The 27135-nt window shown below is 39.0% G+C and overlaps 1 protein-coding gene across 2 annotated transcripts; it reads left to right on the top strand.

Annotated features, from left to right (window-relative positions):
- Positions 1-5215: 5215 nt before the first annotated feature.
- Positions 5216-26144, top strand: LOC145781982 (eukaryotic translation initiation factor 3 subunit A-like). 2 transcript variants are annotated; one of them, XM_082593699.1, is made up of 21 exons: positions 5216-5316; positions 10140-10330; positions 10652-10791; positions 11582-11745; positions 12260-12459; positions 13388-13596; positions 13875-14046; positions 16435-16635; positions 17060-17176; positions 17360-17554; positions 18123-18260; positions 19182-19391; positions 21956-22060; positions 22997-23110; positions 23502-23624; positions 23769-23922; positions 24115-24286; positions 24539-24709; positions 24901-25086; positions 25286-25600; positions 25670-26144. In XM_082593699.1, exons 1-21 carry the CDS (start codon positions 5268-5270, stop codon positions 25770-25772), a joined length of 3429 nt encoding a protein of 1142 aa, XP_082449825.1. In that variant the 5' UTR covers positions 5216-5267; the 3' UTR covers positions 25773-26144. The 2 variants fall into 2 exon arrangements, with proteins under 2 accessions (XP_082449825.1, XP_082449826.1); XM_082593700.1 differs by having other exon boundaries at positions 24542-24709.
- The last annotated feature ends 991 nt before the right edge of the window (positions 26145-27135 follow it).

Raw genomic sequence — 27135 nt, forward strand, 5'->3', positions numbered from 1 at the left:
CGTGTAATATACGTAGCTTTCTAGCTGGGAAGGTATTTCGAGCCCTGTGCGGAATATGCTTTGCGGGCCCCAATGACAATGATCCAATTCAGTAGCGTAGCTAGGTATTTTGAAAGGGGAGGGCGGTGGTTTTACGGTCGGCGGGCGAAGCCTGACGATGTGATCGCCGAAGCCGACACCCAGAGACGGGGAGTCTGGGGGAGATCCCCCAGAAAAATTTGAAAAATTACTTTGAATTTGGAGCATTCTGAGAGCATGTTCAACAAAAATTTGGGTATAAATATTACTGTAAAATGGTGCTGTCCGGTGGCATAGCAAAAGGATAAGATTATGCTTTCTTTAGCATTTTTCGGAAATAAAGCTATGTCTCTATGTTGAGTCTGGATGCAACCTATTTCGTTCCCTGAAAAATTCGTACCCTGATTTTGTACCCTGAAATCGGAGAAACCAAATCAAATTTCGACTTATTTCCCAGCTAGAAATTTCACGTGTATTACACGTAGATTCTACGTACCTTGGGTCGTGTATTATACGTTAATTTTCACGTATAATACACGCATATGTGTAGACACTATTTCACGTGCATTACACGTATATTTGGTGGTGGATTTTACGTGTTTTACGCCCGCGTTACACCTAATTTCCTCGTATCTGACACGTAGATTCTACGTACCTTGGGTCGTGTATTATACGTTAATTTTCACGTATAATACACGCATATGTGTAGACACTATTTCACGTGCATTACACGTATATTTGGTGGTGGATTTTACGTGTTTTACGCCCGCGTTACACCTAATTTCCTCGTATCTGACAACACTAATACACGTGTTTTCCACGTATATTTGGTGGTGGATTTTACGTGTTTTACACCCGCATTACACCTAATTTCCTCGTACCTGACACGTAGATTCTACGTACCTTGGGTCGTGTATTATACGTTAATTTTCACGTATAATACACGCATATGTGTAGACACTATTTCACGTGCATTACACGTATATTTGGTGGTGGATTTTACGTGTTTTACGCCCGCATTACACCTAATTTCCTCGTATCTGACACGTAGATTCTAAGTTCCTTGGGTCGTGTATTATACGTTAATTTTCACGTATAAGTGTCGACACTATTTCACGTGTATTACACGTATATTTGGTGGTGGATTTTACGTGTTTTTACACCCACATTCTACCTAATTTCCGCGTACCGTATCTGAAATCAACAATTTAACACATTTGTATTTATTTAACACATTTGTATAACACATATTGTTATAAGAGGCTACTGTCCAATTGTGACCCTTCTAGCACTCATTCGGAGAGTTAACGCTTGTTTTGAACTTTATTTGGAATTAGAGAAGAAAAAGAGCAATAGCAGTGGTGGGAATCGAACCCGCGTCAATGAAAGCCAACCAGCTGACAAAACCCCTAAGCCAACCAGCTGACAAAAAACCCATCACTTAATTTGCTTTCTATCAACTTTTTTTCGCCATTTTTACGTCACTTAAACCGGAGCTTATGATTGGTTGGCGGTTTCATTCTAGTCATTTTTAGTGGCAGAATTTCGACTTGTTAAAGTGGCTACCGTACCAAACCTTAGTAAGTAATTGTTTAATATCAGTAAGCGAGACCACTTAAATTTACACTAAGAACTATCGTTAAAAGATCACATTAATTTGCGACTAAAAAATGTCATGAAGTTTCCTTTTTACATAACGTAATAAAAACGTGTAAAGACACCTACAAAAACACATAATCTAACTTATATCCTAAAAAATGCGGAGGAGTGTGGTTGACACCAATCCACTTGAGTGGAGAATTCTTTTTGTTTATACCGTCCTTGGGAGGTAGTTTTACCTAACACAGATTAAAAATTGCCCAAATGAACGAAAGAACTTCAACACGTTTAATATACGTGGAAAACACGTGTTACTTTTCAACAGATGGAAACGTGCAATACACGTGGAAACAACATATAATCAAAATATAAAAAATTCCGATAAAACATCCTTCTGCTCGGGTAAACATTTTTTCTCTTTTGTATGCCCTCTTCTGGGTGTGATTTTACCTTATATACCTTAAAAATTAGTCAAATAATCATAGGATTTTGAACACGTGTAATATACGTGGAAAACACGTGCTATTTTTGCAAGAGTTATATTCAAAAAATAATCCCTGATAAAACTTCTAGAATCATATTTACACACTAGTCATACTAAATGATAGCTAAAATATGTCTCTAAAAAAATGTTTTTTAAACTAGTGAATTTGTGTTGGTGTACACAAACTCCTTAATAACACCTGAATTCTACCTAAGATACCATACTACCTAAAATCAACCAAAAATCAACGTGTAATATACGTAGCTTTCTAGCTGGGTTCGTCCCCTGAAAAGATCGAGAGAAATTTTGAAATGTTTGCGATAACTCCTCGATAACTTTCTCGATCTTTTCAGGGTAGGAAATGTTCAGCGGACGAAATAGGTTGCACCCGTTGAGTCTCTATGTTTTCTTTTGCTAATTCCTTTGTTGAATTCACTTGTTGAATTTTTCCATTGGAAATGACAAAATTAGTGCATTTTCTGAGTAAATTGCGGGCCCCCTAAATTGCGGGCCCTGTGCGATCGCACGGTTTGCACACCCCAAAGACCGGCACTGATTCCACTCACTTTGTTTGTCATATGGCGCTATCGAAACAAATAAATTGACTTGACTTGAATTGACTTTAAATGTTGAGATCGTGCCATTATTTTAAAGTGATTATCCTATTAAATATCAAGCCATAGCATCTTTTCACATATAAGCTAGGTGGGCAATTGCCCACCTAGTCCCATTGCTTGCCTTCCTAGTTTGAAACTAGGTGGGCAATTTTTACGACGTAATTTTTGTTTAAGTTTGATCCTAACAGCAAATCTGTAGTTTTTCTACATTCTTATGGAACACTTTACTTTTGCGAACTATCAGCGCTACCCAACGCGGGAAATCGTTGTATTTCATTGTAATTATTTTTATATAGCCTATTTACGCTATAGCAACATAGGGTGGCATCACTAGATGCCTGTATCATTTCTTACGAACGAAACCTGCCTGCCAACGCAACTACTCCGTGATTCTCACAGATTTTACCATTAATGACTCATAGACCCAAGAAGCTGAGTTGAGAATGTAACCCCACCCCTGTGTCATCAAAATAGTCCTTTCCAATTTTAATAAAAGTGATTTGGCAATTGATTCTTAACGAAAAATTATAGGGAATAGGCTATGTTTTGGTACGATGGAAATCGTCGTATTTTCATATTTAAATATGAAAATACAACGATTCCCATCATACTTAAACAAATTCCCTATAATTTAAAAATAAATTGACTGGCTATAGGGCTAAAATTGAGTAGGCTACCTACAGTTTCCATTTAAGTAGATTTCGTTTTGTAACTCTGTTCATTTCTTTCTTTCTGGCTTAAAGCAACTGAATTTTCTTGTTTTTTTCGAGGTATGTGTAATGATGCATTAGAATTTGCAGGTTATGCCGTACTGAGCAATAATGTTTCATCAGCTTGTTGCTGTCTCGCTGCTAATTATTCATTATTATTATTATTGTATAATATGTGCGGACTGCTCTGAAGTTTGAATAAACTGCAACATGATCTTCTAAATTTCCAAAAGACATGGAAAAGAATTTGCAGGACTAAACAACAGCCAGGTACCCAAACCTTAGTCATCAATGACAAAAGAACAAGAAAAGTGATAGGACAAGCTACATAACAGATTCTGCACTATTTTTTATTTCAAAAATATATTTTTATTAGGCATAACAGTTGGGAGAAAACTTTGCAGCTTTTTTCGATTGAACTTTTTAGATTATAAAAGAGATCAAGTAACGTTTTTGATACTCTTCACATTTTGAACTATTTTATTTCTTTGGCAGTTAAAGAATGAACAGCTAAATGGAAAGCTTCAGCATATATCTAGAACTTATGAGCCTACGCGAACTTGACCTTACTTATAATATCGTTAATGTTCCATTCAAGCAGATATCAATGAGTGTTGTGAGTAGGCCACCTCAAATTTTGTGTGAGATTTTAAAAGTCTGAATTACCGAAGTTTGTTGCCTGATTTTCATCAATATGAAATACCAGCTCTTTAGAATCATCTAATTCTGCAAAGATTTAACTCACTATAATATCTTAGCAGTTGTCTGTCATATATTATCATAGTTGTTTCTTTTTACTATAGTTCAAGAGACCTCTGCAACTAAATGTTGCTAGATTAAATTTTATTACATTATTAATATTTATGAAATATTGTGGGCGGGGATGAATATAGGAATCAATTATGGGTCTCAAAAGTTTAGCCTAAGCAGAATATGTCTTTTTACCCAAAATTTTCCTGAGAAGTCTACATTTTTACTTGTTTTACGCTCGAAAAAATGCCCTTTTTCCATCATTTACGCGCTAAAAGTGCCCTTTTTAACATAATTCACGCGCTAAAAATGCCCTTTTTTGAAAATTTGCCCACCTAGTCCCAATTTGTGAAAAGATGCTATGTATCAAGCACGTTATTAATGTCAGTGTTTTGTCGCTTTTACCTTTTTATGGACCTCTGCTACGTTTGACATATATTATTTTTTGGTTGTGAAGGACTGAGGGTCACAAATAAACACAAACTGAAGTGAACTGACGTGTTGTTGGGTGACAAATTACCATAATAGAAACTCAATTTTATGTTAAATAATTGTTAAAATGGCCATTGTTATTGGGAACTTACAAAATTCTGCATTTTATTTTTAAAATGTTCAAAGTCGATAGCATAAATCAGAGTTTTAGCACAGTTTGAATCACTTTACAAGTTCAATTTTGGTCCTTTTCTGCGGTTCTTTAGGACGACTGTGTTGGCATCCGTAATTATCTCCAGCCATGTGTTTTGTGACGTAATTTCGAAGTGAGTTGCTGAACATGTCTTCCCAATTTTGAGCTGAGTTGTGATTTGTAAAATAGCCAAGTTTTCTGGCTTTCGGATGCATGGATATGTTAATAAGTTGTAGTTTTCTATCTCTGATCCTATTTGCGATTCCTTTATACAAGCTTGATTAGTTCACAGGTTAATCAATTTAAAGAACTGTACTATTGAAATTGAAAGCAACCTCACTGGTGTTGACATGAATTGCAATTTGACCAATTAAATTACAGTAGAGTTTACTGAATTATGTTATTCTTTCAGAATTTTAGATGTGTAATATCAGACTCACAAGTCCTTGGGGTTAAAATTAAAAATGCCAGAATATTTTCAACGCCCAGAAAATGCTTTGAGAAAAGCCCACGGTAAGTTCTTGCAATGCCAAGTTATGATTGCCGGATATGTTGTGTTTGCTTTGATTATGTCCTAAACAGTAGTTAGTTTGGTCAAAGCAGTGCTTAGCAGACATGGCTTTTTAAGTAATATTTTTTAATCAATTATTTATAGAAATTTTATGGTACTGTACTGTATATATGTTATTTAGGCCTACATCACCAAGCTTGAGGTGGCTGCTGACTAGATGACCGTTTGGTCTTTTCGCAGTCTCCTCGTCATATGACACACAACCGATTATTATTGTATACTTTGTATTCTTTTCATGTTTGTGTTTGTGACAAATAAATGAACTGAACAACTGTACCATAGGCTACTGGTCAAAGCGGAAAACCGTGTTTTCAACTTTGCTCATCACAACAACAGCTCCATAGCTATACCAGTAACTTTTTGCATTGTAAAGGCATTTTTGTCTGGTAACGTACCTATGACCACTTATTATTTTATAATGACGATATGCTTTAATGTTAGTTACAACTGCTGAATCAGCAATAATTCATGTTTTTGAAACTTGTGATGAATTTTCGGAGCTGGTATACACATGTATTCACCCTGGTCAAAAATACCATAAAGTATATACCGTAATGCATTGAAATCAATTACAAACATAGAGTGAAATTGCTTTATCTTTGCTTTACTGTTCATTTCACATTTCACCTCATATGTCTTGGTGAATTCCAATCTTTAACATATTCATGTCCTCATTTATGGCCAGAGCAGGGATTTGTACACCAGCTAGGGATAGGCAATTCAGAATAATTCACTATTCCAGAATTATTCCGGAATACTAAACCGAATACTGAATTCTATTAACTTCCAGACTCCAGCAACGCAAAAAGTAAAAAATTTTAGACACAAAAGCTACACAATCAATGTAAATGTTTGTTGCAATGTAACACATTAAGGCATTCTAAATAACTGCCAGCCAAACGGGAGCAGTGTTGCCAGATGATGGAAGCCACTTGGCACCAAAAAGTAACTAAAATTTCACCAAATATTTAAAATTCCCTAAATAAAGCAATTTCTCCTAAAATACAAATAGTTTTTAAGACATAAGACACTGCCATCACACATACGCAAACCTCTTGCAAAACGTTTTCTATACGAGCAGGGATTATTATTTTGCTAAAAAGTTTTAAAAAATTGAAAAAACTTTCTTGAAAAAAATTGAGTGGGGAAAACTTTACCAAATTTCACCAAAAAGTTATCAGGTTCCAAGGTCAAAATGCTTGGCACCAAAGAGCTCTAAATTTCACCAGATTTTTTTAATTTGGTATTCCATTTCCCCATCTGGCAACGCTGAATGGGAGCGCATCTTAGTTGCGTCAAACCCGCACTGCAAAAGCATCGCTCGGAAGATGCTGATGTGGCAGGTATGCTGAGATATTTCAGAGCCAACTCCTTTAGCAGGGGCATCTGCTCAATGTTGTTACGCCTACCAGTCAAACTATCGCAGAGTCGCATACGCACGTAGATTGAAAAAAGCATTGCACGATTGTGCATGTGTACAAAGCGTTAAGAAAATTGCGCGCTTAGTTTCTTTGATTGCTCATGCGAGCGAGTGACGTAGGGTTGCATGCGCCGTGCGCGCACAACGCATGCAAAATGTTTTTGAAGGTGCAGAACTGCGAATGGTGTCAGTGCAAAGAAAAGAGTGAGTAAACCACACTTTTTTCAGTTCATTGTCTCCAGCTGACAGCTTGCACAAGACTTATGCATGTCCAACCGAATCTTATTACCGGTTTTATTGCCGTTTTGGATTCGGATAGTGTAGGATCCGAATCCTTCTGGATTCGGTATTCTGAATTGCCCATCCCTGACACCAGCTCTAATTTTTTTTCATGTTCATTGTAAAATGGGGTGCAACCTAGTTTGTACCATGAACAGTTCGTAGCCTACCCTGAAAAGATCGAGAAAAAAAATTCAAAACAGCCGAAGTTGCTGTTTGGAGTTTCCGCAAACAAACAAACTGAAAAGATCAATAAAAAAAATAAAACAAAGCCGAAGTCGCTGATCGCAGTTTCCATTTTTCCGCAGTTTCCGCAAACGTTTAAAAAAGGTTAGGGTTAGGAAAAAATCGAGAGAAAAAATCAGAAAAAAGCCGAAGTCGCTGATCGCAGTTTCTACAAACATTTAAAAAAGGATAAGGTTAGGGTTGGGAAAAAGATCAAGAGAAAAAAATTAAAAAAAGCCGAAGTTGCTGATCAGAGTTTCCGCAAACAAACAAGCAAACTGAAAAGATCGAGAGAAAAAATAGAACAAAGCGTAATTCGCTGATCGCAGTTTCCGTTTTTCCACAAACATTTTAAAATTTCCGGTAATGATCCTAAGAGTTTGCCGAAGTCGCTAATCGCACTTTCCGCAAACATTTTAAAAGGGTTAGGGTTGAAATCGGAGTTTTTGCAAACATTTTAAAGTTTGCGGTAATGATCTTGAAAGTTTTTGTTTGTTTTGGAAGCTGCGATCAGCGACTTCGGCTTTGTGCTATTTTTTCTTTCAATCTTTTCAGAGGGAAAATTTTAAAATGTTTGCAGAAACTGCGATCAGCGACTTCGGCTTTTTTTAATTTTTTCTTTCAATCTTTTCAGGGTACAAACTACTAACTAGGTTGCATCCGTAAAATATGCCAATATTGCAAGCATAAAAATGAGGCTTTCACGTGGGTGTAACCTATTCCGTCTCCTGAAAAGATACAACAGAGCGGAAGTCGCTTATCGGAGTTGCTCCAAACATTTCAAAATTTTTCCATTGAAAAGATTGAGAGAAAAGATACAGAAGCACCGAGACTTTGTCGAAACATTTGACCACGCTAAGTAGGGATGCACAATACAGAATATCGAATCTTAGAGATTCGAATCTCAATGTATTCGAATCGCATTTGCAGTTTCTTTTCGGATATCATGATTCGAAAATAAATATGTTAAATGAACAGTGTGCGACGTTGAACACATGTAAAGTTGATATTTTTCGTCTTGCGCGCCGACTTTTTTCTTCATGGACTGTTTGTTCCAAGCGCTTTTTTTCTTCCTTCATAAGGTTCACCGTACGAGTGCAGTGCAGTGCGTTCCCGTACGTTCCCAGACATGCGTTCCCGTGCGTTCCCAGACATGCGTTCCAGTGCGAGTGAATAATTTGTGTTTGCGGCCACGAATGATTCATTACGTCCTACAAATCCTACATTGGTGTAACAGCTCACTGCTTGGACACCAAGAGTGGTCAGTTACAAACTTTTGTTATAGCTACTAAGCAAGTCATGGACTCACACACTGGTGATAATGTAGTAGATTGGATTGAGTCCACACTTGAGGAGTATTCACTGAGCCCTAGTCAAATATTTGCTGTGGTGTCAGACAACGGTAGCAACATGGTTCGTGCATGTGATATTTTAAATGAACGGCATAACTGGACACATGTTCGATGCTCAGAGCATACTCTGCAATTGTGTATCAAAGACGCTTACAGTTCCTTACCTGCTATAAAATCTGCTCTTGCAGCTGCAAGGCACCTGATGCAATATTTTAAGCAGCCACATAAGGCAGCAGAAGCTTTGCAATTATTACAGCGGCAATAGCAACAGGGTGAAACTGTAAGTGGTACAAATATTTTTGTACAAATATTTTTGCTTTTTGTTCGATAGTATTTGAAAAAAATTGCTGTGTAATTTCAGAATAGATTCGAAATTCTGGATTCGAAATTAAGTATTCTAGAATAGCCAGGTATTCTGTATTGTGCATCCCTAACGCTAAGTATCTTGAAATAATAGTTGATAAACAGAACCTCACTATTGGGTTAGGGGTGCAACCTAGTTTGTACTCTGAAAAGATCGAGAGAAAAAATTCAAAAAAGCCGAAGTCGCTGTTCGAAGTTTCTGCAAACAAACTGAAAAAATTAATAGAAAAAAATAGAACAAAGCCGAAGTCGCTGATCGCAGTTTTTGTTTTTCCGCAGTTTCCGCAAACATTTTAAAATTTTCGGTAATGATCCTAAGAGTTTGCTGAAGTCGCTGATTGCAGTTTCCGCAAACATTTTAAAAGGGTTAGGGTTAGGAAAAGATTGAGAGAAAAAATTAAAAAAAGCCAAAGTCACTGATCGCAGTTTCCGCAAACATTTTAAAAGGGTTAGGGTTAGGAAAAGATCGAGAGAAAAAATTCTAAAAAGCCGAAGTTGCTGATTGGAGTTTCCGCAAACAAACAAACTGAAAAGATCAAGAGAAAAAAATAGAACAAAGCATAAGTCGCTGGTCGCAGTTTCCGCAAACATTTAAAAATTTCCGGTAATGAACCTAAAAGGTTGCCAAAGTCCCTGATTACAGTTTCCGCAAACATTTTAAAAGGGTTAGGGTTGAGATAAAAAAAAAGAGATTACAGTTTCTGCAAACATTTTAAAATTTCCGGTAATGATCCTGAGAGTTTTTGCTTGTTTGCGGAAACTGTGATCAGCGACTTCGGCTTTATGCTATTTTTCTCTCGATCTTTTCAAAGGAAAATTTTTTAAATGTTTGCGGAAACTGCGATCAGCGACTTTGGCTTTTTTGATTTTTTCTCTCAATCTTTTCAGGGTACGAACTAGGTTGCATCCTCGGGTTAGGGTTATTGAATTGAGGTTTGGGTTAGTCACACTTATTTTGTGGTGACCCATAAAAATTCAATGAATAATTCAAGGGGAAAATTTTGAAATGTTTGCGGAAACTTCTACCAGCGACATCAGCTTTGTTTTATTTTTTTCTCGATCTTTTCAGGGGATGCAATAGGTTGCATCCGTCTTTCACTTGCTTCATTTAAACAATGACTTGCAGAGTTTTTGGATGTTGGAAAGTTGAAACCTGCGTTGGATGTTTTGAGTGATGTTCTTCGCAGCAAGAAACATCGAACATGGCAGAAAGTCCATGAACCCATTATCCAGCAGTATTTAGAGCTCTGTGTTCAGCTACGAAAGAGCCAAGCTGCAAAAGAAGGTCTTTATCAGTACAAGATCATTTGTCAGCAGGTCAGATACTACAATTACGTGTTAAATTAAAACTGTTTAGAGAAGAAAGTCTTGTTTGCAGGCTTTTTGGTACTAGGCTTCAGAATTAAATTTAAATTGAAAAGTTTCAACAGAGTTTTTAACACATTTCTGCAGCACTAACAACAACCATTCTAAACAATTTTAGGATCCCTTTCATAGTTTTAAAGCTTGGTTTTAATATAAATTCATTTTACAAGTTTCACATTTTACTTGATTTTTTCTAGCAAGCTCTCATTGAAGGCAACTTTTTATTAACCCTTGCAATGAAGCAAAAGTTCTAAACTTGTTTATGAACAAAAGGTCAACACTAAATCACTGGAAGATGCCGTCACTCACTACTTGGAGATGGCAGAGGCTAGGACTAAGGAGGCTCGTGAAAAATCTGCAGTAACCGCATTAAAGATGGTGGAAGACTTGGATATGATTGAGTCACCAGAAGGGTGAGCCGAGGCTGTTGTCATAATGTCATATTACAGACTGATGAAAGTGCAGACATTACATTTGACTGTTGTTGTTGATGGACTTATTTGTCAATCAAGAACAAAGCATTTTCATGAAGAAGGCAGCAATGGCAACAACAAAACATCCAGGCACTGTAGAATGAAGATCTTAATCCTCGTGTAGCGGTCTAGGGTTGCCAAATATTTTTTTGGAAAATAATGAAATTTTTAACCCTTCAAAGTCACAGTAACAATTTTAAGCATTGATTAATCTTAACTGAAAAATTATACATTAGTTTGAGACTAACAAGTGAATTTAACTTAGTTCCAAAATTTTTGCTTTTTGTATCGTTTACGAATGCACAATGCACATGGAAGCTCTTAGTTACTGCTATTGTAACAGAGTATGGTGTTTTTAAATAGGTTTGAGAAAATTTGCAAATGGATAGGATACCATATTATACGGTTGAAACTTTTTTTTGCATATTTTACAACTAGACTACAGTGTTCACTGTAAAACTATGACTGAAAAGTCATTGGCAATGCGGATTGCGGAGAAGTTTAGATTTTGCAGTTATATTTTTTAAAGCACTTCTTAAAGATTTAAATGAGTTATGTTCTCATACTTTGTTGGTAATTACCTTGTCTTGTGAGGTTGTAAGTACTTTGTCGTATCGGCTGTGTCGCCGAATGGTGACAGCCATAGTTTGAAAGGGTGCTAGTTTGACACCGCTCAAGAGCTTATGGCTGTGCCTGTGTAGTGTCTATTTATAATGTATTCTGTTTTCAGAATGTTGCTTCGTGCTGTCACTGGAGAAGTGACCCAGGACCGAACAGATCGCTTGATGCTCACTCCATGGGTGAAGTATTTGTGGGAAAGCTACCGACAATGTCTTGATTTGCTTCGTAACAACAATCGTGTTGAACGACTCTACCACACTATTGCTCAACATGGTTGGTTTGTTATTTTTACCACCCACAGATATCACTGTCGACTAAATTCAAGAAGTTTTTGCAATGAAAATGCCTAAATTCCTATGTAGTTGAAAAAAGTAATAACATTTTCAGTATCGAGATTTGAACATTTTCCAAAAATTATCTAAATAGACTTTTGATTGAGATTTGTTGTTGGCCAGTGTCATGATTGAATTTTGAGTTTTGTGATACGCACAAAAAGCGAGTATCTACATCAGTACAATCTAGATAAGATTCTATTTGAATAAGACCTTCTGATGATCCGTTAGGTGAAACAATTTGTAAAGGCTTCAGATAGTAATAACTATATTTGATTTAATTCGCTCTGCTTTGCCTTTTTGCTTGGCATTGAGCACTTTTTGTAGTATTAATAGTTTTCATTGTTTCAGTACAATCTATGTATTCTTGAGTATAAGCCCTCTGGTTATCTGATAAAATTATGAATTATTTTAGTCAAGAAAATCCAGCAACTTGTTAATCTTTTCCCAACCAGCTTTCAAGTTCTGTTTGAACTATGAACGAAGAACAGAGTTTCGCAAGTTGTGTGACAACTTGCGGAATCATGTCAAGTTGAGCGAGCAACGCCAGGGGGCTCAGTTTTCAGTTGATCTGACCAAACTGGAAACCCAGGCTCTTCACCTTGAAACACGAATTGCGCAACTCGATGCTGCGATACGAATCGAGCTCTGGCAGGTTTGTATTTAATATATTTGTCTAGTTTATCATAGTTCAGCAGCCATTTTTACGGTAGGCAGGAATTGCATTGGTTGTAAAACAAGTAAAGTAGTTTAGCAAAAACTGTGTATCTGGATGATAGTCAGTTGACAGATTCATATATGCTTCTAGTTCTATATGTTGAGGTTATTGCTTCCGAGTCAAATCTTGCACTAATGTGTTGTTCCTATCATACATTGAACCAATTTAAGTTGCCAAGTAATGTCTTTTTGTTGTATCCAGATTTCAGGCATATGCCTGGTGGGCAGGATGCATCAAACCCCCCGTGAAAAAATTTTATCATGGCTGATTGGCTGTATATTAAAGTTGTACTACCCTTAGAGAAAATCAGTTGTGTTAAATATTACCAAATTTGGATGAACTCTACCGGGTCCACATCAAGCTTAAAAAAACGAAAAGTCGGTCATTCCACATTAAAAAACAACCAATATGAAAATATCTTCAATGCGATACCTCGCAAATTTTGCTGAAAAGTTGTCATACTTTGCCTTAGGCTACCAAACGAAAGAATCCCTAGTTTTAGATCAATGTCTTAAAAGGTTCGTTCTTGGCGGCCATTTGAATTTCTAGTATCACCCTCGTTTTTGACTTACAGAGATAGCGTATAGCAATTTTTGCCATTTTCAGAGCCCCATAACTTCTATTGTCAATGTAATGAAAGACTAAAATTTGTTATGCTGATTCCCACTCTTCAAAAATGAGGGTGCTACTCGAAATTAAAATGGCCACCATGGACAAACCTTTTAAGATATTGATCTAAAACTAGGGATTCTTTGCTTTTGTAGCCTAAGGCAAAGTATGACAACTTTTCAGTTAATTCTGAGAGGTATCATATTCGAGATATCTTTATAGTGTTAAAATTAAATCCCCTGCTCATTGTTTACAGGAAGCCTTTAAGGCCGTAGAGGACATTCACTATCTGATGTCGTTGTCTAAACGGCCACCAAAGCCGCAGACACTCGCCAACTTCAATGTCAAGCTGTCGTTGGTCTTCTGGATGGCTGGGAACCTCCTCTTCCATGCTTGTGCTCGCCATCGGTTGTTCCACCTCACTAAGGACATGAAAAAGAATCCATCCATTGATGACTTAACCAGGTAAGTCTGTTGCTCGAACATTCATTTTTCGTTTGAATTTTCAAATGTTAAGACAATTGGTAAAGCAATGTAGTTCATAACCACTGCATCCGAATTTTTTCCTGATTTTTATTGAAGAAACTAAACTTGCATGTTTTCCGTGTGAGCGATGTACAGTGCACCACACTGCACTAGGATAACATGGTCAACAGTTTGTTCTTTTGCGCTGCATTCTCATAATACAACTTTATTTGGTTTTGTTGAATCAAGCCATGATCACTCTGTTCCACCTCCTCCAGGATGGCATCTTTGATGCTGGTGGCCACACTGGCGATCCCCATCACCCAGCAGAAGCATGGAATTGGGAAGTTACTGGATATGGAGCAGGCATTGATTGAAAAGCACCTCAACCTCTCCAAGCTGCTTGGACTGGATCGACCTCCCACCCGGAGTGGCTTGATTGAGGACTTTGTAAGATGGCTGCTTTTTATTCATTTGCAGTTATCAAAATTGTTTTTTACGTCTCATAAAGAGTTTACGAACTAAGTTTGCGCTAATGTGAAACATTAGTATTTTATTTTTGTTTGGTTCCATATTTTTTCGGTTGCCACAGCCACTACCTACACAACAAATCTCGTTTTATTTCATTGATTCAACGTGTGCAGGCGTTGAATCAATGTAAAAACGACTGATTAGCTCGCTAGATAATGGGCTCGTTTCGTGATAAAATAAATCCTGTTTAAGCTCAGTCATTGCCTTATGCCTCGTGAAAATTGCTGATGATACTTTTACATTGATTAAACGATTCCTGACGCAAATCCAACCATCACCCAGTCAGCCTTGATGCTAACCATAGCATGAAGGTGTTACGGCGATGGCAGAGCAACTTCCATCCTGTCTCCTCAACCGCGGGATCGTATTGATTCCACATGGAGGATGCCAAGATGGTTGTTCATCACGGAGAGTGGGTGGCTTCGTATGGATGCTGCCCTAGTGTGGTTGATGAACAATGAGAATATACTGTGCAGGATCCATGCGCGAATTTGCGACCATTTTGTTACAAGGACCTCTGAAAAATATATTTGTTAACTTAAACAGTTACTTTTGTTTTTACTAGAGAGAGATTTTCATACTCTTAAGCAGTCTTCGAAATTAGCACATATTTACTTCGGTTTGATAAAGAACTAGCTGTCAGAATCGGAATCATCAGATGCTGTATCAGAGGATGATGTTGTCGCGTCGTCACTGGAATCAGAACCATCAAGAAGCTCATCGCTTGGCTGTAAATCTACACTGTCTTTGCCGTTCGCAATGAAGCGTTCACATTTTGCTGCTTTCATGTTTTTTTTTGCTTTGATAGGCCTACTTATCCACACGCCTCTTTCGCAGAGCTCCATGAGAGTGTTGACTAAGGATCAAATTTATGGCTGAGGCATGATGACTGGGAAGAATGTTTAACCCTAACCTTACAACTGCTCGTGTGCCTTCTGTATTTTTATTGCCGAATGCCGACGCTACTGCGCCATTCATGCGTCTGCAATTGCCAACGCTAATTTTGAAGTCTGCTTAAGCGTGTAATAATTTGGTTGTAGCGTTGTGTGTATAAAAAATTAGAAATGGTGCATTTTGTGATTGCTGTTTTGATACGAAATTACGTCCGAACACCACTGTCATTCTGGCAAATATTTTTGCGCGATCCGCATAATCCAACATCATCATCATCCATTTTGCTTCCAAGAAGCCTTATCTTTATCTCGAAACATCAGAGTCGACCAGTTGTCTGCAGCAACTCCTCCATCTCTATTGTTGGCATCTTTAATTTTCAAGTTTCTTTTGTTCAGGTATTCTTTCACGTCATTCCAAGTTTTCTTAGGTCTTTCTTTTCTCATTTTTCCTGTCACTACCTTATTCCAAACTTGCTTTGTCAAGTTGTTGCCATCCATTCGTTCAAGCTGTCCAGCCCATCTCAGACAATGACCACTCAAGACATCATTTCAAAATTTGTCGAGAAGTGTCTTGCCACACATCATACGAACCATCCTCATTTCTGTCGTCTGCGTTCTCCTACTATCTATCCTCTGCATCGCCCAGCATTCACTTCCATAACACATCACACTTTGTACAACCTTTCTTTCAATCTGCAAGAAAGCATTCTGACACAAAGTGTGCCTGACAACTCTTTAATTTTTTTCCAACCCGCACGTATTCTTGCCATCACTGCTCTGCTGGTACAATTATCTATTTCTAACATATTTCCAAGATAGCGGAACTCCTTAACAACTTCTATCTCATCGCATCACAATTTCACATGCTTCCCGTACGTTTCATCAGTTACAATACTGTACCTTCACATCTTGTACATTTAAAACGCATCCCACTCATCAATCTTCCATAAATGCCTGAACATCTCTTGTGCACCCAATACTTGCATTTAATCCAACAATCTGTAAAAGAACGCGCGGCAAACAATTCGATGAAAGCAATAACTCTCGGACCCTGATAAAAGCACTTCTCGTTCACATATTACCTTTTTATTACAAAAAACGTCATTTTAAAAACAAGTCACATTGTTGGCGTAAAAAGATAAAACTTACACAAGCTGTGGTAACATTATTAAACTGTTAGATTTTTTTGTGAAGTGAACGCAATTACGTTGATGGCCGCAAATTCGTATATGGACCCTATGGCTGAAACTAATTTTTGTAATAAAAAAATTTAATGTTTTGTTAAATCTTCATGTCTCAATATTCTGTTTCTATGAGAAACGTAATTCTGAATATGTTCTTGTACTTTCACAAGGCAGCAGTTTTTCATAAATGTTGGGAGAAATTTTGAAGAAAAAATCATTTTGATCTTCAGCTCAAGTTCAACTTGCTCCAATACGTCCCTCGTCAGCTCCGAGAGCTTTATCAGTGGCTAGAGGTAGACTTCCATCCCCTGCAGCTCAATCAGCGTGTTTCCACCACTCTCAAATGGATAGCGGAACAGACAAGGGAGCCGGAGTTGGTTCAATATATTCCTCATCTTCAAGGAATTGTTGTTTCACGGGTTCTCCAGCAGGTAAGGTGTTTATTACATCATTCTGTGGTGAGCATGCTATTGGCTGGATCTGTGGGCGGGCTTCAAAACCACTTGATTGACAGTTATGAAATCAATTACTGCTTTCTTTAAAAGCCATGTCATCGGAAGATTTGAGCTCTAAGGGGTTAATAATTTCATTTCAATGTGCCTCAACATCTCAGCGACTTTGACTTATGAAAATTTTCCGCATTTTGACTCATCTTTTTTATATTGTATAGCTTAGTGCGTAGTATGACAAAGTTGTTCAATTAATATCTTTCATCGTCTTGCATAAGAAGCCAACAAGTTTTGTTCATTTGATCTTTGCTCTGGAGAACTACCTGCATGGTATGTGCTAATAGCAGTATCGACGGTTTTGGTGACAAGGTGTGTGAACGTCTCATGACCGTGATGTCTCGTGCAGGTCTCGGATGTCTACCAAACCATCTCATTCAGCAAACTTCTTAAGCTGCTTCCATTCTCCACGCCGTTCCAGCTGGAACGCACTATTGTTGACGCCGCAAGGAACGGGCAATTGCAGGTGACTTCATTAATTGGCCATTATGACGCATGTGTCCTGCCACAGCCTGATCTGTCATTGTTTGAAGCTCATGCTACGACTATTCATTGTTTGATAGATGCATCGAAACGGCCGCACCAACATGATTTCGATATTGCAATTGTGTTGCGGCTATTCATCTTTTTCTTCAAATCTATTCCATAGGTTCGTTTGGACCACAATCGAGGCTCGTTAAGTTTTGGAACCGACCTCAACGCCTCCCCACTTTATGTCGAGGATGAGTTCTTTGAGGCCAACCGCTTACAGGCACTACCTAGTGAGCGGGTGTCGGACCGGTTCAACCAGATGGCTCGGGCACTGAAAGCAGCCTGCCACAAGTTGAATGGAGCGGCCCAGGAGGTACGTAAAATGATATTGCCAGTGAAACGATCCTTCATGGTGAAGCAAATGAACTTTGGAGACATTTTCTCAAACACTTTCGTTTCTTTGGTTTCAAAGTTACACTGGCATAGCTTTTGAGCTTTTTGTTCTGTGCGTTGTTGAACGATGTTAAGGATTCCTAATGTTAAGTTGCACACATAGAAGATTGCCAAACAGCAGGTTGAGCTTGGCATGATGAAGGAAGTGATTGATGGGAAGTTATTCTGGCTTCACCTACGAAACAACGCGGTGTGTTATATAAGTTCATGTATGAGTTAGCCTTTGTTAGAAAGTTTAATGAAATGTAGTTTACTTTTTTTTGGAAAGTAGATAGTTTGACTGGTCATTGCCGAGACTTTTCAAATACTCAAACTTTCCGACAGCAACCGCGTTTTGAGAAGTTTTCGTGTCGTCACGTGATACGAAGATGGTAAAAGGCGCGTATATGGCAACACTGCGAGTTGAGAGCTTCTTTTTAGTTGTTTTACTTCGATGAAATGAAAGTGTTTCACAAAGGTCGGAATTGTGACGCATTTTATTCTTCCAGGCGGAGATAAAGAAATCACAGCAGCAGGTGCTGTCGTATTACAACAAGACCCATGTCAAGGACCACCAGGCGATCCTCCAGAGGAAGATAATCATAGAACAACGGAAGGAGAGGCTGGAACACATCAACATGGAGAAGGTGGGAGTGATAAGTTTGAGGTTGTTTCATTTGCTTCTGTGGCAGCAGAATACAGGGTTGCCAACCTGTCTTCACCAAAAAAAGCCAGACCTAGTCACAAAAAAAGCCTAAAAAAAGCCAGAAGAAAATAGCTGAAAAAGCCAGTATAAAATAGCTGAAACAGCCAAGAAAAAGCCAATTAGTATTCATTAAACATACACATATAAAAAGTGCACAACCAAATAGTGTCCCACCGAACTTTGACTTCAGCGACAACGCAGAAACATAGTTAATGAAAAGACAAGCAACTAGAAAATTTTCTAGTTTCGGCTTCAAAACGACATTCGGTCGGACACTACAACCAAATATAAGTTAGAAATTACTGCTCCAACTGACGCTGACTGAATTTTTTTTCTAAAAAAAACGGGAAAGGCAAAATTAAGCCAAAAAAAGCCAAAATTATGTTGGCTTTTTATTAAGTTGACAAAAAATCGATGAAACATGAAAAAAAGCCAGAAAAAGCCAAATTTTTCTGGCTTTTTTTATTTAAAAAAAATAAGCCAAGGGAGTTGAAAAACAGCCAGATTCTCAAAATATAGCTTCAAAAAAGCCAAATTGGCCACCCTGGCAGAATATTGGAATTAGTTCATGGTTTAACTAATCTGTGTTTTTACAGAAGCAACTTTCAAGGAACAATTTCAATAGTGCTCTGTCTGTCTGGAAAGTTGAAATTTGTGTGAAACCCAGTTTCTATGTTAAGATTAACCAAGCTCAAAGATCCCGCACGGTTGCAATTTCCTTGCCCACGTCCAAAGTTTAAATAAATTAGTTTTCACAACATTCCATGCCTCACGGAACAAAATGCTTCTTGCATTCCAAGTGATAATGCCGACAAAAGTGGAGGACGAGACGGGACACTAAATCTTGAAATTTGTTTTACAGGAGATGAAGGAGATGTTGGCTGTACAGAAGCAAGAAGAGGCCGTTAAAGCCGCAGAGCAGGAGAGGCTCCAGAAGGAACAAAAGGAGAGAGAAGCTCAGCGGAAACAGGAAGAAGAACGCGAAGAAAAGCGGAAAAACGTGAGCGATCGCCTGGAGATGATCCGGAAGACGGAAATCGGGCAAAAGATGCTTGGAGGAATAAACATCACTGTGAGTTACCCGGATGCTACAAGCATCGAGTTAAAGAAACATTCTTTATTGTCTTGACAGAAAACTTACTTATTGCGTAACAAGAATGACCTTGTCTATTAGGGTGGTCCTTATTTGAGGGTAAATTTTTTTTGTGTGAAAGTTTCAGGTCTGACCATGCCAAAATGTTCTCATCGGCTTAAAAACACTCTGTGTAAAATATGAAAAAAATATACATATATTTAAAGGTAGCCCAGAGCCGTTGAAATTTGGAATTTATAGCGAAAAATGTGCATATACTAGATGTCAAAGAAATAGAGCACAAGTGCTTTTACATCATTCCATGATTGTATAGCAGTCATCAGTCCATGCTATCTGTGCTAACGATGAAAGGCAAGTAGCAAATTCTGGGAAATGAGTATGCCTGGCTAGTCACATGACCTGTTCTGATTCAACATTTTGAACTTTAGCATCTCTTTATTTACTGTGAGGGGGCCTAGCTAACTGCTTGGCGAAGGACTATTAATAAATTGATGCTTTAAAGTCCTAGCGACATAGATTTTTATCAGAAGAACATCAACCATCACAGAGTAACACAAAATACTTATTGATTGACTATAGTGTTCAACAGGTTTTTGTTCAGTCTAGAAATCATACTGATAACACAGCAAATAATATATATAGTTATATACCGATATTCTATATTTCTAATACCCTTAATTTAGGATATTATACTATGCAATGTCCATGTCCTTAGTTAGACAGTATATTCGATACTCCAACCAAGAGTGTCATGGTGACCAACAAATCATTGTTGCATTGAGGTCTTTTTGAGGGCTTGTGGATATTTCTTGCGCTGATCAGAAACGACTTGCAGGAGGAATTGTAATTGTTCTTCATCTTTTGTCAAACGTCCAGAGAAATCTTGCAGAAGAGCAACTCCTCTTTCAGCATGCTCGTTTGTAACAGCCAGAGACTTTACAGTTGCTTGAGCGGTTTGAAAATTAAGATCTTTTTCCCACTCTGTTGCTGGATGTTGAAGGTAAGAGTCTGGAATGTTCAGTTTCTTGAAGAGTGACTATGTGTTACATTGTGTTAGTTGTGAAGAATGGTGATAACATTTTTCCTTCAAGGTTACTCAATACTAATGTAACCCGTTTTACCAGGCTTTCTCCTTCATGGCTGGACATTGCTTGCACCATCTCATCTTTCATATCTGTTGTAATGTCATCATCAAACAGGGAAAGACCCACTAACTCTTTCGATAAATACCGTAAATGGGCAGCCATCTTCTTAGCCGTCACCATTGAAATGCCTTTATTAATGCACTTATAATCAACCAAGCTCTTCGAAACACACAGGTCACTGTTGGGAGCTTTAACCGCAAGTGGAGCAAGAATCCAGGCTTTTACGTAGATTCTTCATTTTTACAGTAGTTCATCCATTCTTACAATAGTTTTTGACTTTTTGTAAACCTGCATCTCGCTCAGCGGCTTCAATAAGTTCACCCATACGAGATGGCGCAACACACTTGACAGTTGATGAGATTGACGAAACTATGTTATGAATTATGAGCTATATGTTGGCACTATAATATGTTATCAGTTTTATGTTAAGTTCAATATTGAACAACAATCCGCTGTTTCAAAAGAATTAAGTTGCAGATAGCCAACATAGCCTTATTAAAAGGTTTAAGTCATTGATATGATATCTTTTGTTAAGAAACCAAACCTTTGTGCAATGTCCTTTGCAATTTCACACGACGCACCAGTGCGTTGCAACTTACAGTTGGAGAATCACTGTAGGCTAATACAGAAACAAACCACAAAAAATTTTTAAATTTCACAATTTATCAATCATGCTGAAAACTCGGAAACTTTCACGGACCCCTTGAGATTGCTTCACGGACCCCCGGTTGAGAACCACTGATCTAGAAGGTACACCTTTTTTCGACTTTTAAACACACTTGCCATTATTTTCTACTTAACTTACCAATCTGTTTAGAAAATAAGAAAGCATTGTTAGAAATTCATTTATGAAAAATAATGGTGTAAATTAAATATGATTAACCGAACAACATTCCTTCTATGGGGGTGGTGTATGGTGATTTTTCATTGCTCTTGGGCAACCTCTAAACATCAATATTTTTTAAAAAGATTTCACACACAGTGTTTTTGTGCCTAGTAGCACATTTTAGCAGGGTCAGACATTGAATTTTCCAAAATTGAAAAATAAGGACCACCCTATTGTCTATTTGTTATGGTAATGGCTACAAATACAGTAGATTAATTATTTTACAAAAACTACTGCAAATCCATCCTTTAAAATTGTGTTCTTCCCCGTATGAAGGTAACACTGTAAGGTAAGAGCTAATTACTGAACAACAATATTTTCCCAGTATTTCAAACGTGGAAGTAACGATGGTCCTACCTCTTGTAGCGTTGCCTAAAAACAACTTACTGTAAATAATTTTTCTTTCGTCTGATTGATAAATGCGGATTACCACCTGAAACACTTTGTGGTAGTTCAGCTTATTTTACACCAGAACAGCGCTTCGTGTTATTGGATGACTTTATTACTCTTAGAACATTGAGCAAATCGACCCCGATGAGTTGATGAAGAGACAGATGGAAACGATGGAACGAGAGAAGAAAGAGCTGCAAGATAAACTCAAGGCACAGGAGAAGAAGGTTTGTACTGGGAGGGGAGGGGGGTCAGTGCTCTGGTGGTTTTCGAGGAAAGGAGTTCGATTTCACTTTTGGGTTATCTTGCGAATAGCAACTTGTCATTTTTATAAATAAATACAAAGTTTACAAACATTCAACACATAATGCCAGTAAACATTCAATTGATGAATTCAAAATAGCAGTAAACATTCAATGAATCTGAATGTTTTGGTTACTTCTAGTTATTGTGCCGGTCTGCAGGACAAGGTGCTATAAAGGAGATGTTAACAAGTAATAATGATTGGTGTTCCCATGTGTCTATTTACGTGTTTGATGTTGAATGGTCTGTTTCTCTCGTAATATTTGTAACATTTGTTTGGTTGCGAAGTCTAGTCCACTTTTAAGTCTGTTGTGTTACATTGATTAAACGTTTCCTGACGCACATCCAACCATCACCCAGTCAGCCTTGATGCTAACCATAGCATGAAGGTGTTACGGCGATGGCAGAGCAACTTCCATCCTGTCTCCTCAACCGCGGGATCGTATTGATTCCACATGGAGGATGCCAAGATGGTTGTTCATCACGGAGAGTGGGTGGCTTCGTATGGATGCTGCCCTAGTGTGGTTGATGAACAATGGGTTTACACAAATAACATCGGAATGTAGATTTCATATTTTATTACTTCCGACGGCTTAAATACATAGCCGAGTGATGAATGCCCTTGTCCGGCGATCGAAAGGGCACCGGTTCGAGACCGCTCAAGAGCACTCAGCTATGTAAAAAGCTTCCCTCGGTCATGCCGTTGGGTAGGAAACAATGGCCGGTCTAGGCATGAAATCGAACTCTAAACACTCTGATTCAGAGCTCGCTGCTGAAACAATCTCGTCACAAAATCAATTGTGGGCTTAATTTCACCACGTGGTGACGCACACAAGCCACTAACTTCCTCTCAATACCAGGTCGATTATTTCGAACGTGCGAAGAGGATCAAAGAGATTCCTCTCTACCAGGCGAGAGCAGCAGAGAAGGCCGTCGGGGATGCCAAGCTCTGGGATCAGTTGGAGGATGAGAAGGTGAGTTTGGATGCTGCTGTGTTGGACATTGAGACGTTTGGATACTCGTTCAAATGGTTTGCGAGTCCGCAGCATCCACAGCTTTCATTTAAACTGACAATATACAATGTTAAGATATTTCAAGTATGCACCACACTGTAAGTATTGGTAGAAAAAAAAAGTAAACATTGATTTCGCGTGAGAGAAGAAGTAAAGATGATTTTGGTGAGGATTACGTACAACTTCCAAACAAAAGCGATTGAAGAGCTGAGTTGTAAAACTACTTAAGTGATATCTTGTGGAAATTGAGTTATCACCAAAAATAAGTGCCCGACACCATCCTTGTTATTGTTACCAATTGTTTATTCTCCTGATTTATTTCGCTTTCTGCATTCAATGAATTTGTTTCCAGATTGAAAAGTTAAAGAAAGATCAGGAAGTCGCTCTGGCTCACAGAAACCGGTTGAGTCGGATGTTTGAGGCTAGAGACGCTTTTTTGCAGCATTTGTGTCAAACACGAAGAGCTGTTTATGAGGTAATTGTTGTTAGTGAAGTCATAGAAATGTTTGGTTTCTATGTGATGTCATTGAGAGAACTTTCAGTTGTTCAAATTGAGGAAATAAAAGTGATGAGGGCAATTCTATCTGGGTTGTCTCATATATGTCCTCCTCATCACTAGGAAAAGTTGAGCGCTTTTGAAGAGGTTCTTGCTTCGGAGCGTGAAGTCCGACTCGCAAAACGGAGAGAACAACGTAAGGAGGAGCGGAGAGCAAAGTGGCTAAAAGATCGGGAGGAAGCGGAACAAAGGAGGAAGGATGAAGAGCTCAAACAAAGTAAGATGCAAAACGTTGATGGTGGCTCATTGAGGCAAGATCATGGTTGACCGAGCAATATATTCGTCCTTCCACCATGTGCCTCGCGTTTATGACGTCATCATTACGAGCTTTATAAACGTGCTTTTCATGTGGTAATTCAAGCGTTGTCGTGGCGACATGCTTGTTGAAACTCGTGGTTTTACTGTTCAGAACACGAGGAAGAAGAAAGGATAAAGAAGGAGAAAGAAGAAGAAGAGAAACGAAATTACGAAGAGAAGATGAAGAGGTTACAGGAACAGGAACAACGACAGAAGGAGAAGGAAGCAGAGATAGAAGCGAAACTGGAGAAGGAACGACAAGCAAAACTACGGCAAACTGAAAGGTTGGTTGTGATGTATCGGACAGTGTCGCCGGGTTTGCTTACAATTCTGTCACTTTTAGCTCGCTAACGCTGCCTAGTCAGAGGACAAGTGTAGCAAAGTGTCTACTTATCAAACATAGAATGATCAAACACCGGACCATTCGGACTCTATTCCGCTAGGAATGCTTGCACAGTTTTTGAAGGAATAAGATTTGCCTTTAAAATGACGACTTCGATAACTTCTATTTATTTCTGTTGACTTTAATTTCTCAGCAGTTCTGCGAGGCCTTCAAGTGAGAGGTGGGAGCCTTCTTCTGACAAGGGATCTTGGAGGACCAGGGAGGCTGAGAGTGATAGAGGTGCATGGAGAAATCGTGGGGATGAAAACCGCGAGGAATCCAAAACTCCAGAGGCATGGAGTCGTCGTGGACCCCCAAGAGATGCGTAAGTTATCTAAGGAGGAGTTTTGATCTTTTTGCGAATGAGATGAGGTTGGCAGTTACGTTATTTCATCCAAGCACTTCCTACGAAGCGCTGTAAGATTGATATTTCTATTTCGAGGTCCATAGATGAGGCAGTGGTGAATGATGAGTTGTGTGTTTTTTTTTTTTTAAAAACAACTTTGTGTCATGCAGGTCGCCACCTTCTAGGGGCTCATGGCGTGATCGCGCCCCACAGAGAGATTTCGACCGCGGACCTTCTCGAGATTTCGACCGTGGACCTCGAGACTTTGATCGTCGTCCCCAAAAAGACTCCGATCGTCCATCTCGTGATTTCCGGGACTTTGAGCGTTCGGTCCCCCGTGCTGGACCTCCATCGAGGTGGGTGAATGTTCACTTTTGACATAACCGCCCGCTTCATGGTTATGCAAAAAAAATCTCCGATGCCACGCACTTCTGGTCGTGTGGTTTATCCCGGGTGTGGCGTGCTCCTGGATTTTCTTAATTTCGCTTAAGCAGCAGTTTTGCAATTTCATCATCCGCATAAAGTGTTGCCCCATCATTGTTTATTACTTCACAGAGACGATGGTCGGTCATGGCGTCAACGCTCTCCCTCCCCCCGTCGCTCGTCTCCCCCAGGCCGACGCAGGTCTCCTCCAGGAAGAAGATTTTCTCCAACCGGGCGTCGGGACTCCCCACCCGGCCGTAGCTCTCCCCCAGGGAGGAGAAGGTCCCCAGCAGGTCGCCGCAGCCCCACTCGAGCAGCTTGGGGCAAGAGTTCTGACCAGAACACCAGCTGGCGCGGGTCAGGGTCCAACCGGCCCAGCGAGCAATCATCCTGGAGGTCGTCTCGCGCCCCACCAAGTGACAACCCGGCACCCTGGAGGCCATCAAGGTGAGTTGACGTGACAGTGTTGCCAGCTCATTCATCTTTAACTTGATAATTGACATTGTGTTGTCATAGATCCCGCACTGAGCAAGCGCCACCGCGGACCGTGGGAAAGCCCCCAAATGAGGAGCCTCGAAAGAAAGTTGATGACAACGAATGGCAGACCGTTCGCCGATGAGATGCGCCATTGGATAGATAACTTAATTTCGTATAAGGTTAAACATTACTAGACATTTATGATAATTTAATTAGCCGGAAAAAATTTACACTACATTGATTCAAAGTATGCAGTCATTGAATTAGTGTAAAAAGCGCTTTTGCCAGCTGGGTGGTGCATTGGTTCTTACACTGCAGTCGGTGTGGTGTCTGTAAATTTTTGTTAAAAATCTATATTGTGTGACAATGCCTTAAAAGCACTAAAAAAGTTTCATTCTTGCTGCTAACCGGTTTAAATGACGTGTACTGTACATATTTGTTGAAGAATTTCTGCTGATGTTGGCAGCTGCCAAACATGCTTCAGTGTTGTGGGCGCGTGTGAATAAAGTTATTACAACCAGTGTTTTGTGAGGAGGTGGGAATAGCTGACGCTTGTGCGTTGCAGTTTTAGTGGCTTTAAAATTAAGACGATAGAATAGGGTGAGGCGCCTGCCGCCACTATGTTTAGAAGCTACTGTAAGTTTCGCAAATTCCGGAGTTCTTGAATAAAAAGGCGGCTTAGTAACTAGCGATTTCAACAAACACAATGATGTGTAGGTCTAGCGTGTCAAGGCGATGAGCCGATACTGCGGCATTGTAGCTATGAATTTTGAAGATCAATGTGTCAAAAAGTTCTACCAGTAGTGACAACTAGCCCAATGTAAACCAGTATCTTGTAGTCACTTCTATAGGCTACAACAGAGTTACTCAACTAATGTTAACAAAGGTCCAAGTTGAAAGTGCTGGGGGGCGAAACCCTCCAGCAACTCGGATAATCACAGTAAAAATTGCTTCCTCCCAGAAGAAGCCCTGAAATGAGGTTAATCTTCCAAATGGTTCGGACTGCGGTCCACCAGTTGAGTAGCCCTGGGCTACAAGACATCCGTTTTTCAGCAAAGACCCGCTCAGCTTCTTCGTATGAATTACAATGATGTTTAGAACTACTGTATCAAATAGGCTGCGTAAATACGCAGTGCGTAGCTTGCGATCTCAAAGCAAAATGTTTTACAAACATCTTTCAGCAAAAATCCGGATCTCAATAAGGCAAAAGCCTGATCAAACTCCTAAAAATGTTGGTGAAGGTTTGCATATGACCATAGGAAAGAGAAGCATCAGATGAAAAAGAGTGTTTTTTTTCTGCTTAATCTTTTTCTGAATTCATTTTATTCTCTAGTTGCATAAACCACTCACCATTCCTTTCAGCTTATGCTTCTTTTTCTTAAATCTATGATCATGTGCGAACCTCTACCAAGTGTGTTAGATTCAAACCCCTCAAAGAGTTGCAAATTTCGCGGAATTCGGCTAGTTTTGCTTCAGAGTTGTAGGAAAATTCAGCAGTTGCGGAC

The sequence above is a fragment of the Aplidium turbinatum genome, chromosome 13 (genome assembly GCF_918807975.1).
Source record: "Aplidium turbinatum chromosome 13, kaAplTurb1.1, whole genome shotgun sequence".
Taxonomy (NCBI): Eukaryota; Metazoa; Chordata; class Ascidiacea; order Aplousobranchia; family Polyclinidae; genus Aplidium; species Aplidium turbinatum.

Coding starts and splice junctions, on each gene's coding strand:
- LOC145781982 (XM_082593699.1), top strand. CDS start 5,268: ATGCCAGAATATTTTCAACGCCCAGAAAATGCTTTGAGAAAAGCCCAC. Junction 12,460..13,387: donor TACGAATCGAGCTCTGGCAG/GTTTGTATTTAA, acceptor CATTGTTTACAG/GAAGCCTTTAAGGCCGTAGA. Junction 24,710..24,900: donor CGTGGACCCCCAAGAGATGC/GTAAGTTATCTA, acceptor TGTGTCATGCAG/GTCGCCACCTTCTAGGGGCT.